This window comes from Lycorma delicatula, chromosome 3 (genome assembly GCF_047948215.1).
Source record: "Lycorma delicatula isolate Av1 chromosome 3, ASM4794821v1, whole genome shotgun sequence".
Lineage (NCBI taxonomy): Eukaryota > Metazoa > Arthropoda > Insecta > Hemiptera > Fulgoridae > Lycorma > Lycorma delicatula.
This window is the reverse complement of record NC_134457.1, coordinates 44,892,147-44,904,134: the sequence shown is the minus strand read 5'-3', so window position 1 is coordinate 44,904,134 and position 11,988 is coordinate 44,892,147. Positions and strand designations below refer to the sequence as shown.

The window sequence follows — 11,988 nt, the reverse complement described above, 5'->3', positions numbered from 1 at the left end:
GGCTGCTTATTGTTCACTAGTTGGACAGATTGTGACGTACGCATTAGATATATATATATATATATATATATATATATATATATATATATGTGTGTGTATTAGTTATAGAGTGAAAATAAAGAAAAAATTCGATACATTTTGAAATTTTATAACAAAGGAATGCTGCTAAAAAAATTTGTGATGTTTATGGACATGATGCGGTGTCAGCACATGCGGCAGAAAGCTAGCTCAAGCGTTTTCAGTCTGGAAATTTTGATGTCAACCAATCATCTAGCTGATCTGAACTGATGGAGATTGAAAAAGTCGATGAAATCATGGAAAAATTTAACAAGACCGCCACATTAACAGTCCTAATATCATTAACGAACAAAACATCTACCGCAAGACGGTTTTAATAAATTGTTTGCAGAAGGTTGAGTACAAAAAAATTCAATATTTCGGTGTCACATGATTTAACAAAAAAACATTTAATGCAACGTATTTCCATCTAAGAATCGTTGATAAATGGGAATAAAGTCGAACCATTTTTGAACCCACACATTATAACCGATGAAAAATGAATCACGTAAGACAATAATGCGCTAGAAAAGTGATTCTGTGTGTGTGTGTGTGTGTGTGTGTGTGTGTGTGTGTGTGTGTGATGGGATTGGAAAGTATCTGTTCTCTGTGCGCTGGTCAAACGATTTATTCTAATTTCTACTGTTAGCAACCGGAAATATTACGCCAAGCGATCGAGGTAAAGTTGCCAGAATTCATCGATAGGAAAGATGTGGTCTTTCATCACAATAATGCCATTCATGTCTTTGATGAACCGTCAAAAATTGAGAGTACCGTCAAACTACCATTTGTTTTGGTTATTAAACTCTTTTAACGGTACAAAGTTGGTTTCAAAAGAAGCATTTAAAAATCAATTATCAAAGTCTTTCTGTCCAAAAAAACGCAGAAGTTCTATAGACAGGATTATGATTTTATCTCAAAAATGGAAAAATGTTTTTGACAAAAACGGTAAATATTTGGTATAATAAACTTATTTGAAAAAAGTCTTGTTTTATTTTTGCATTAAAATACGAAGGAACGTTTTCCTCAATCCACTAATTAAATATAATAAATTTGTTATGTAGATTATGAATAAGGTAGATCGATAAGTGGAAAACGTTACTGTTAGGTGTAATATATATTGTTATCTTTCTGAAGTTTTTAACAATTGAGAAAGGACAAATAACTTTCTTGATCATCTCGAATCTAAATTTTATACCATTTATTTTGCGTTTATTTACTTTAAATAATACATAAAGTAATTTTTTTATCAATGAAAATTTTCCTTTTCTATCCTGTTTTTCTCTACATTTTTCGAACAAATTTGATTATAGGATAACAAAATAATTATTTAGGATCTTTTCTTTCGTTCCCTAATACTTTCATTTTTTCACATCATATTTGTTTTGGTATGTAATAATGTCAGCTTAGACAAAGGGTTTGTTTATTTTAAATTAATTGTTCTACCGCTATTTATACAAACATTAAAAAAATATATATTTATTTAGATATTAAATACGACCTGTTTGTAGAAATTCATTCGTTTGAAATTTACATAAGATTTTAGCAAATCTTTTGGGGGAACTGGATTATAATTCCCATAAAATTAAAAATTCCGAATAGAAGCTGTTAAGTAATTAAATTACAAAGATTAGTTTGCACGCTGGAGTGGTAGCTCCACCTGAAGTAAAAAAAATTATATGAACGATATTTTTAATTGTGCTCCTTTGAAATAGTTTTTTTAAAAAATACATATTAAGCCTTAAAAAAACAAATAAATAAAAATATTTGAACTGCGTAATATTTATTAATTTATTGTATATTTATTATGTATTGTTTTTATTGTATTGTAGCATGTACATCAAAACTATAAAGATATGTTACTGTGAATTCTTATCATACTTTATTATTTTTTTTTTTTGTAATCTGTTAACGGGAAAGCAGTTTTTCTGCTTTTTGATTTCGTTTTTTTCAAACAAAATGAAATAATATTATACATTGCATGTATAAAAAAACAGTTTTCCTTGTAGTTATATATAACTACTTTTATCATATTAATAAAATGGAAATATTTATATGATTCATCGATCTAAATGACTATGAATTCATCGAATTTGTTAGGGAAATCAGAGGAAGTAACAGTGATTCTTCCTTAGGGCACATGTAAAAACCAACTTTATACGTTTTAATAATAGTGACTAACCTGGACTTTTCAAAAAAAAGCAAAGGAATGCACTGAATAGACAAGTAGGCGGCACTATCAATTATTAGAAACATTATTAAAGTTTGCTAGTAGAAAGCAATGGTGGGGGTAGCCGGTCGCAAGATTCCTCGATATAAACACTAGGCACAGCTCCCTTGTCATCAAACCATTTATACAAGCTCGGCAATTAATTTAACTTCTCCGTTCTTTACAAGGATTTATTATAAGGACCGAGAAGGTATTGAAAGCGGTATTACTAAACATAAACACAAACAATGACACCAGTCATGCGTCATCCGCTGTCGGTATGTAGCATATTTTATCTTTTAACATCGATTTATTATTTTTTTTAATCTTTTGTTTAGTTATGTAAATTATTATTTATAACTATTCCACAATGAAATGCTTATCTGTACATTGTTTAGAATGCATCCATTTGTGATAAATTTTTTTTGAAACAACTTTGAAGGATCTAGGCCGTTATCATGATTTTGTTACCAACTGCCAAACTCTTTTTTTCATGAAAACTCGCTGAAAGAAATATTTTATCTATCCGGATTGTCTAACTCTTACATATCTAGATTATCTCTATTTAAAATATTCATAGACTCAATCATTTCTTTATCAGAAGTAGATTAATGTATTCAATTGCATAGTTTGTGTTTTGGTCAAAATAATTAGCACTTTTATTAATTCAGCCAATTAATTTTGAATCCGGTGCTGCTCCCATCCGTTTCTGGTCAACCTAGTTGATTAATATGCATTTTTTATGACTTCAAGGTAGTAAATTTTAAAAACAATTGAACTACTTTTCATGTAAAAGCTCCAAATTCCAAACTGGAGCTATCACTCCAGCGAGCAGACTAACTTTTTGTAATTTTAGTACTAAGGATGGATTTATGCATAACCAAAAATAAGAAAAGATATTAAAGTAGAACACTTCTATATAAAATATATAACTGAATAAATACTCATTTAATATATAAGTAAATATTATAAGACCGCTTCTGATATCTGACAAGAATGTGGTCCACAAATAGTGGTCTGATTGTGCAGTGTTGCATGAAAGAACTGTATTTAATTTTTTAAACAGAAGTTCTCATCCATCTTCCTTTCTGTCTTATTTGTTATTATTAATATTGCAGCTTTATTTAAAATTGTATTGTAAGTTTATTATGATACTGTTATATTATTATCTTAGTTTGTTGAGCGCTAAATATATTATTCATTATAAGTGTATAGAAAATGCACTTATTTATTTATAAGTTGTGAATATGCCTGCCTTTTCTGTGAGCAGTACATTGTATTTTATTTGTATTATCATTCAGTTCTTTGGATTCATTTTAACCAATAAATTAACGTTCAGTACAAATAGAGTTGATGTCAAGAGATGATGCATAAGAGATGTATGACTTCCATTTTGGTAGAAGTGGTACATTTTTTCTCCTGCATTTTTCAAGATTTTACCTACAAGCCTCAAAGCCTACATAGCCTTGGTGACTTTTGTCTGCATTACTGGTATTCCTACAATTCAATAATGTTATTAACAACAAAAGAGAGCTCAGAAAATTTATTGTCATCATACGACCCATCATTTTACCTTCCCTTGCACAATGTTGGTCTTCATTCTCCTCTATTTCCAGCTAAACTTTTAAGATCTTGGTAGCTTCTATTTCAATTTTAGAGATCATTTATAATATTTACTCTCTCTTTTGCACCTTCTAGCACTGTTTTGATCTATCCTTCTCTCATGGTATGCCCCGTCAAGTTACCTATCCTATTCTTAATCATCATGATTAAGATTCTCTTTCTTTCTTATGAGTGTCCTCTTCTACTGCCAGGTGTCAAAGTTGATTAAGATTCTACTCTAATTAATTCTTTCATTACATCTTCATTTTTGACTTTATCCATCCATTTAATCTTCTTCTACCTCCTCCATGTCTGGATTTCATTTGTGCTTCCAGTTTTATTTTTCTCATTTTCTTATTATCTCTTTCACATCCATAACAGAAGTATTCTCAAAACGTAACATGCTTCTGTTAGTCTAATTGTTTCTAAATTTACAGTGGTTATTGGTTTTAGATTTCAATTTTGAATGCAATAGTGGTTTTTTATTTCATGAGCTTCTGATTTTTACAGGTTTTAGTTTAATAAGAAAGGTTATTAAATTTAAAATTATGTAGTACCTAGCTATATTTTTCATCGTTACAAAATAACTGTGTACAAATAGAAATATAGATAGCAAAACTAGACTGCACAGAATGAAATGGGTAACCTATTTGAAGCTAGAAATAACAGTTAATTAAAAAAAGATCTTTGTGTAATAAAATACCAAGTCAGTTACAGTGAATCTTTTTCTGATTTTTAATTCATTATAAATCATAATATTTAATACCATAATGCTTTTAATTATAGCTGTAATTATTGTTAAGGTGTTACCATTTTAATACGATGACATAATCTAGAACGTTTGCATTTAGTTTGTATTCATCAGCATTCTTGCCAAACTTTCAAAGAAATAGAATGGTATATTATTAATCTATTTATTATTTAACAATAATAAAAATGAATACATAAAGAATAAAATAAAAATTGCTTTCTTTATACACTCAAATTTTACTTTATCATAAAAATCAGATAAAAACATAAAAAAAAGATAAATATATCAAATTTAAAAGATAAATATATGAAAGAGCAAAATGGCATTAGAATTGTGATCAGGAAGTTGTTTGATAAATTGTGGTCCATTTTCTGAAAGCAGTCAAATTGTGATTTTAGACTAGATATAGCTTTAAGAGAAAAATACTACTGATATTCAGTTTATACACACCACATTTAAAAATTCACAGTCCAGCTGTTTATCTTGAAAGTTGCTGTTACCTTTTGCTACAGCTATTAACATAATTTATTTAAGGAATTTTTATTCTTAAACACTGATGTTTGTAATCAATGTTTCTTATTCTGACAGCTTCACATAATAAATATTTTATGTTTATTATAAGAGCTATCATTTATTTTTTTCTTTCGCTACATAATAATACAGTACATTAGCAGGGATTAATACACTTTTTTGACCACAAATTTAGTAAAGGATTTTCTACATCCTATTTTTCATAATTTTTTACTCATACGGTAATGATAGTCACTTCTCTTGAACAAATTATTTGTATTAAAAAAGTGTTTTGAACACAAGTTCCCAATCAGCATGAATTATTACTACTGTACCTCCTTTGTCGCTTACATCTTTTTTAATAATGTTTTACAAGAATAAAGAGTTGTTTATTCATGAAGTTAATAAATCTTCTTTTTTTGCAAAACTTGCTTAGTGGTTTTAAATATTAAATTCTATTTTTCACTTTTTTATAAATTATTTTATTCTATTTGATCAAATTAAATCTTGTCATTTAAAATCATTTTTATATCCTTCTTCCATGAATGGCCAAGGTTATTCTTAATTTTTCATTTTGATTTTATTTTTAGTAGGAAAAAGCTTTTGTCAACTTCATTATGAAGTTGTATCTTTCTTTTATGATATTTATGTGAAATGTTAAAAAACTGATGAATGCAATCCAAAACCAATTTTTTCTTATCTTCTTTCTTTATTCAGATTATGATAGACATATCAGCACCCATGTGGTAGTTATAAAGCTGAATTTTTATTTTGTTTTACATTTTTTCTTTCACAGATTTAGCAAATTTAAAATTATAATTTTTTTTTTTACTTTTTTTTTCTTTTTTGAAATTTTATTGGGTGCATGATTCACTACAACAGAAAGTTATAGTGATAAATAAAATGGTCTAAATAAAATTTCAACGTATGAAAAAGGGTGATGATAATATTAACTACGAAATATTTTAGATTAAATTACAATTACAAGAAAAAGACAACTGTAGAAACAAAATTTATTAACACTTTATAATAAATTACTTCCACAATTTTTAAATTTAACACTAGCTACCATAATTTTGACTATATTTGAAATAGGCTTGATACAAACAGTAATTTTTAACACTGATTGTAACTGTATAAGTTATATGTTGCTTATAGTAGTTGTTAAAGTATCTAATTAATAAAATTCCTCTGAATTATTATTACTTTTATAGTAGTTTAAATTTAACTGCAATACGTCTATTAAAACACAAATTATAAATATATAATCGAAAATTAATTTATAATAACAGATAAACTGTTTAGAGAAATCTGTTATAAGTATATTAATTTGTGATTAAAATTAAACAACAAAATATAAGAAATATGTTTACGATACCGTAATAGCAAAAAAAAAATATTTTTATTAGTCTTATTATAATTGAAAATAATTTGTTGTATTAACTAAATGTAATTATGTTAAAATGAAAAAGGTGAATAAGAACTGAAATATTGTTATTAGTACTATAATAAATAAATATGATGGCAGTACTTTGGAAGATATCTTTTCCAAAATAATGTGACTATTGAATTTTTTTTTTTTTTAAAAGCCATATAATACTTCCAGCTTCTGGTTTATTAAACTCTTATTTAAATCTGGTTTATTAAACTCATCAAATAGACATTATTAACATAAAATGACTAGCTGGTACTTTATAACATTTGTCATAAAATCAGATTAACTTTTGACTACGTACAGATCTATGTTCTCTGTAAAAACATCAAAACTAAATCAAATTTAAAACAGGACAGAGTTTGGATTTAAATAAAATATTAGAGATGCAAGATAAACAATAAAAGTACTTCATTTGATTTCAATAAGCCCTTCAGCATAAAAAAACAAAACAAACCATTATTCACAATCATCAAACATAATTCCTCTGGAATATACAGGCTGAACTGCTCTTGCAGCAACATGTTCTAAATCACTTACCATCATGGACATAAACATTACTAATTAAACAAATTAAATTTCTAAATATAGGAACATTGTACTCTAGGTCAAACATGATACAGTTTCAAACACAAAAGCATAATTTTTAATTAAAAGCCTTCCTTTTACAACAAAGTAAATATTCATCAGTCATTTTGTAATTGCAAATTACAAATCAAAGGTTAACCACAATCCTGATATTTACTAATTCACTAAAAACGAATCACATCTAATACTCTATCATGAAATGTATAAACAAAGAAAATCAGTTATTAGAAATTAATTAAATTAGCCTAAAATTTAAAATATAAATTGATGGAAAATATTAAATATTAATAGAAAGCGGACTGTTGACCACTTTCCAGATACTTAAGGAAAATCTCAGTTAAGAAACCATGAATAATATCAATATGCTTAAACTGAAACCCATGAAAATGAATCAACTGATTTCAACTGAGACCCATGAACATGGATCAACTGATTTCAACCCATGCTACACTAACAGAAATATAAAGATTGTTTTAACTTTTTGTTTGAATAAATACAACACAATAATAAAAAAGTAAATTAATTGTTTTATTTTATTATAGCAGCTTATTGGATTAGTTTGTTTTCTTAAAACAAAATAACCCAATAACATATTATTAATACCATATAATAATGGTATAATACCATATTTTTAACTGAAAAATATTGCACATTTATGCAGAAAACTCCCTGTCCAGTCCTGATGGAACAGAATGACAACTGGCTAATGTTGAAATGATATGTGGTATATACACAGGAGTTAAAATTATACATTATTACTTAACAGATTGTCTTAAACTTAAGCATAAAATATTTATAAAAATATTTGTATCAAAGCCGTATGTGTATAAAAAACAGGCATTTATTAAAAATTATTACAATTAAGAACTTGTTTTAGAATTTTTTGAAGTTAAATAAATCTCTCCAAGAAGACTCCCAAGACTGCCGGGCAAATCTAACAAAATCCAGGAAAAATTTAATTAATAACTACAAAATTAATAAAGAAATTAACTTACCAGGCTACAGAATTAATATATCATAGATAATAAAATAAAATGTATACTATGATATAGTAACACAAATATTTTGAAAGTTTTAAATTTAATTATTTTTAGTTAATTTTTCAATTCAAGATATTCAAAAATTATTATTAATATTCAAAATTTTTAATTTACTTTTAAATTTATGCAGAATAAAACTGAAGTTTAAAATAATGAAGGCTGACATTTTTGCTGCACCTTTTTTAAAGTAAGTAATTGAGAATAAAGATAACTGTAAATTCTTGATGATGGTTCATAATCACAAAGGGGAAAAAATTAAATTATTAAATTCAGGAATCACAAAAAAAAATGTTTTTAATGAGGGGAGTAGAAAGTAAAATAGGATTAATGAAGAAAAAATATCATTTTGAATTTTTAACAACAGGACATTAAACAAGTGTTCATTCTTCCAGCCTTCTTTCTGTTGTCAAGTTCTAATAAACAATACATCCTGACCTAAATATCCTAAGATATAACCAGTTACAGTTATATAAACTATAAGTCACTTAGTGATAACTATTACATAGGTTGTAATGAATACATGATATTCATTAAGAATTAATGCTCAGTGACATAATGAGAATACCAATTGCTGTAAGGTGAAAATCTGTGTTTTTCTCTTTCTTGTAGACTTGTTTGAACTAATCTACTGCTACAATCAGTTATAAGCTTGAGTAGAGTTACAAAGTAATAGTGACAGTTCCCCTTGCAAGAATACATTAATAATATGATACAGATAAGGATATACTAAATAAATTTTTTTGTATTTTTATTACTTGTATTATTATTTATATTTTCATTATGTAGCAATACATTGGCTAATACTGATTAATTAGTAAAATCCATGATCAAGTATGTAAGATAACTACAATTAGATAATTGATCATTGAAAAAATAGTTTTACTTTCTTGGCAAATTAGCTTAAAGGGGAAAGTATGGTGATCATGTCAAAAGACATGATGGGGTATCAATTTTTTTTTACAAATCTTTACATTTTAGGGTCAACTAGTTCATCTAAGCCAAAAAGAAGACCGTATGAATGTGGTTGTACTGGTTTTGGCCTTATATCCCAGGATTTATCAAACTAGTTTGATTCAAATTTGGTTAAAATATTTCTATATATGGGGCATTAATCATCTTAAATTTCTTTTTAAAAATTTGTTAAGGGGGTGAGGAATATTGCAAAAAACCAGTTTTTATTTTCTTCAGGCATTTTAGAGAAAACTTTATTGAATGAAATATCTTCTCTACATTGCAAATATAAATAATAAAAAAAAAATCTTTCCAAATAATGAATCCCAACTCTCACATTTTTTGTTCTCTCTCCCTTTGATCTAAATAGTTTTCAAAAATTGGAAGTTTATACTTCATATATAAAACTACCAAGAAATGTATCCAATTTTTTAAAAAATTATAGATCTGAAACCTAAAATTCAGAAAAGTATTTTGAAAATTTTCTTTATTTATTTTAGCCTTTATTGAAGGAGTTGTTAGATTTAGAGAAAACTTTACTTTAGAAAATTTGTTAAGCTTAACTTATATAAGAATACTAAAAAAATATATATATATATATCTTACAAATTATTCCCCACCTCTAAAAAATATATAGTCTGGTTTTTTGGCTCTAAATTAATTTTTATTATGAAAAAATGTTTTGTTATATTTTTCATCACTTAAAGGGCTATTAAGAAAACAAAATTAAGCTACAAAAATAGCTTTCACACCTATATTATATCCTGAATCCAAAATGAAAATTTATAAAGTTTACTTTTCATTACTTTCATAAAAATTACACTTTACTTTTTTCAATATTTTTAAACAATTCCCTTCAATTAATTTTTTTTTTGTTAGGGATCACTTTTTTATAAATAATTTTTTTCTAAATTTTGCCCACAAGGTAAGGAAAATCAAAAAATTCTTGAAATTTGGGAATTTTGATGTTTAAATGTTATTTTGTTAAAAAAAAGTGAACTTTCATATCATTATTTACTGCCCATAAATATGAATCGTGTAGACTGATGTTTAGAAAATTAAACATGTTAATTTATTCTCATGTTTAATTTATGAATGTGAAATCTTAGCTACAAAGAATAGTAGACTTATTCTTCAAAAATAATAACAATATTATCACAATCATAGAACTGAACACAATACTTTAGATTACAAGACAGGGTTTTTTCCATGGCCTTTTTTAATAAATAACCAAATCATTTGAAAGATCTTTCTACCAATTTATTTAAAATACAATTAAACACTTTTCTTTTACAAAAACAATATTATTCTGTCAAATTTTTAAATAATACCATTTAAAAAATTTTGAATTTTTTTCATCCTGATCAAGAAGTATATTACATTACATTGAAAGTTAATTTTCATTAATGTCTTATGAATTGTAAGCTATTTTGTAGTTATTTCTTCAAATACATCATCATTTTCCTGTATACCTTAATTACCTTAACATTACTTCACATGCATACATTTAAAACAAGTAGTAAGGGCTTCAATCCCATCAATTTTTTATTTTATAATTAACTGTATATTTTGTAATTCTGCTCTGTTCAAGAGCAACATGGTTTCCCTTGATCCATATAGGAAAATGCTGGGGCAGTTCCATTTTTTGTCTGAGTAGTAGTAGCTACCTTCTATAACTGATGTTATTTACTGGTATGTAATGTTCTATTTTGCCCCAGTCCGAATAAAAGATTTACTTATTTATTGTTTGTTTGCCTATTTAAAGGGCCAGCTACATTTGCACTAACTTTTAAAACTGGTTATGAAATAAAAGAAAAAAATACAAGCTGTAATAAAACCATAAGTTTATTTTTTAGAATACAGTATGCCATATCATTAATTTTTTTTGTTATTTCCAGATTTTAGGTTTATTTATCTGCATAACATGTATTGCATGTGGAAGTTATGTAGGTCCAAGAGGTGGTTATGCTGTATTTCCAGTTGAGAAAAGTAATACAACAGAATCTAATGTACCTTCAACTACCACAAGCCAGCCACCTGCTGCATCCAGCAGTAGCAACAGAGGTAGTAATAGAAATGCTGCAACAATTCAAAATGGAGAATCAGTTAATGATAGTGAACAACAACAATTGAGTGAATTCAGTAACAGGAACAATATTAATAGAGATTCTCAGAGTCATTCAAATCAGTTTAACAATAGAAGAAACAATCAAAATTCTAATGATGAAACATCTTTTGCCAAAAATAGTAACAGTAGAATTAACAATGAAAGTAGTGACAGAAGACGAAATGAAGGAGGAAACAGAAATAACAATAATAATAGAAGGCTACTAAATGAGAGAAATAATAATCAGAGACATTCATCACCAAACAAAAATGTGAAAGAAACCTATAGTGACTATGTTGATGAATTTCATTATAATGATGATAGTGGGGAAAATTATCCTGTACACTCACCATTTCATGTTAGAAAACATCCATCCTGGGGAACCATAGTTAGAATCTAGAATTTCTTAATGACATTGCTGTAGTATAATAAATGCACATAAGTAAAAATTAAAAGATATTGAGAAATGGCTTCATTAACAATTTGTATTGGTTAATATAAGATAATTAAACTTTTTTTTACAAAAACTTAGTGTGAATTTTATGAAATAAACTTATCACATTTCTAATCAACAAAAAAAAAATGCTAAAAATAAATTTTCCCCAAGGTCTTTTTGAAAATATAACTCCTTCATTAATGATGGAAATGTCGCTGTCATTAAAGGTGACTACTGTTAACCAATTATGAGACTTCTTTAAAATGTGGTTGAACAGTATGTTAGATTGTATCAGGTTAAAAGAT

The 11,988-nt window shown here is 26.6% G+C and overlaps 1 protein-coding gene across 1 annotated transcript; it reads left to right on the top strand.

Moving 5' to 3' along the window:
- The first annotated feature begins 2,377 nt into the window (after nucleotides 1–2,377).
- On the top strand, nucleotides 2,378–11,774 carry LOC142321543 (uncharacterized). Its single transcript, XM_075359707.1, has 2 exons — nucleotides 2,378–2,544; nucleotides 11,039–11,774. The coding sequence occupies exons 1-2, from the start codon at nucleotides 2,515–2,517 to the stop codon at nucleotides 11,645–11,647; spliced, it is 639 nt and encodes a 212-aa protein (XP_075215822.1). The 5' UTR covers nucleotides 2,378–2,514; the 3' UTR covers nucleotides 11,648–11,774.
- The last annotated feature ends 214 nt before the right edge of the window (nucleotides 11,775–11,988 follow it).

Excerpts from the sequence above, each read along its gene's own strand:
- LOC142321543 (XM_075359707.1), top strand. The coding sequence starts at position 2,515 with ATGACACCAGTCATGCGTCATCCGCTGTCG. Across the intron at positions 2,545-11,038 it reads TCATGCGTCATCCGCTGTCG|ATTTTAGGTTTATTTATCTG; the intron begins GTATGTAGCATA and ends TGTTATTTCCAG.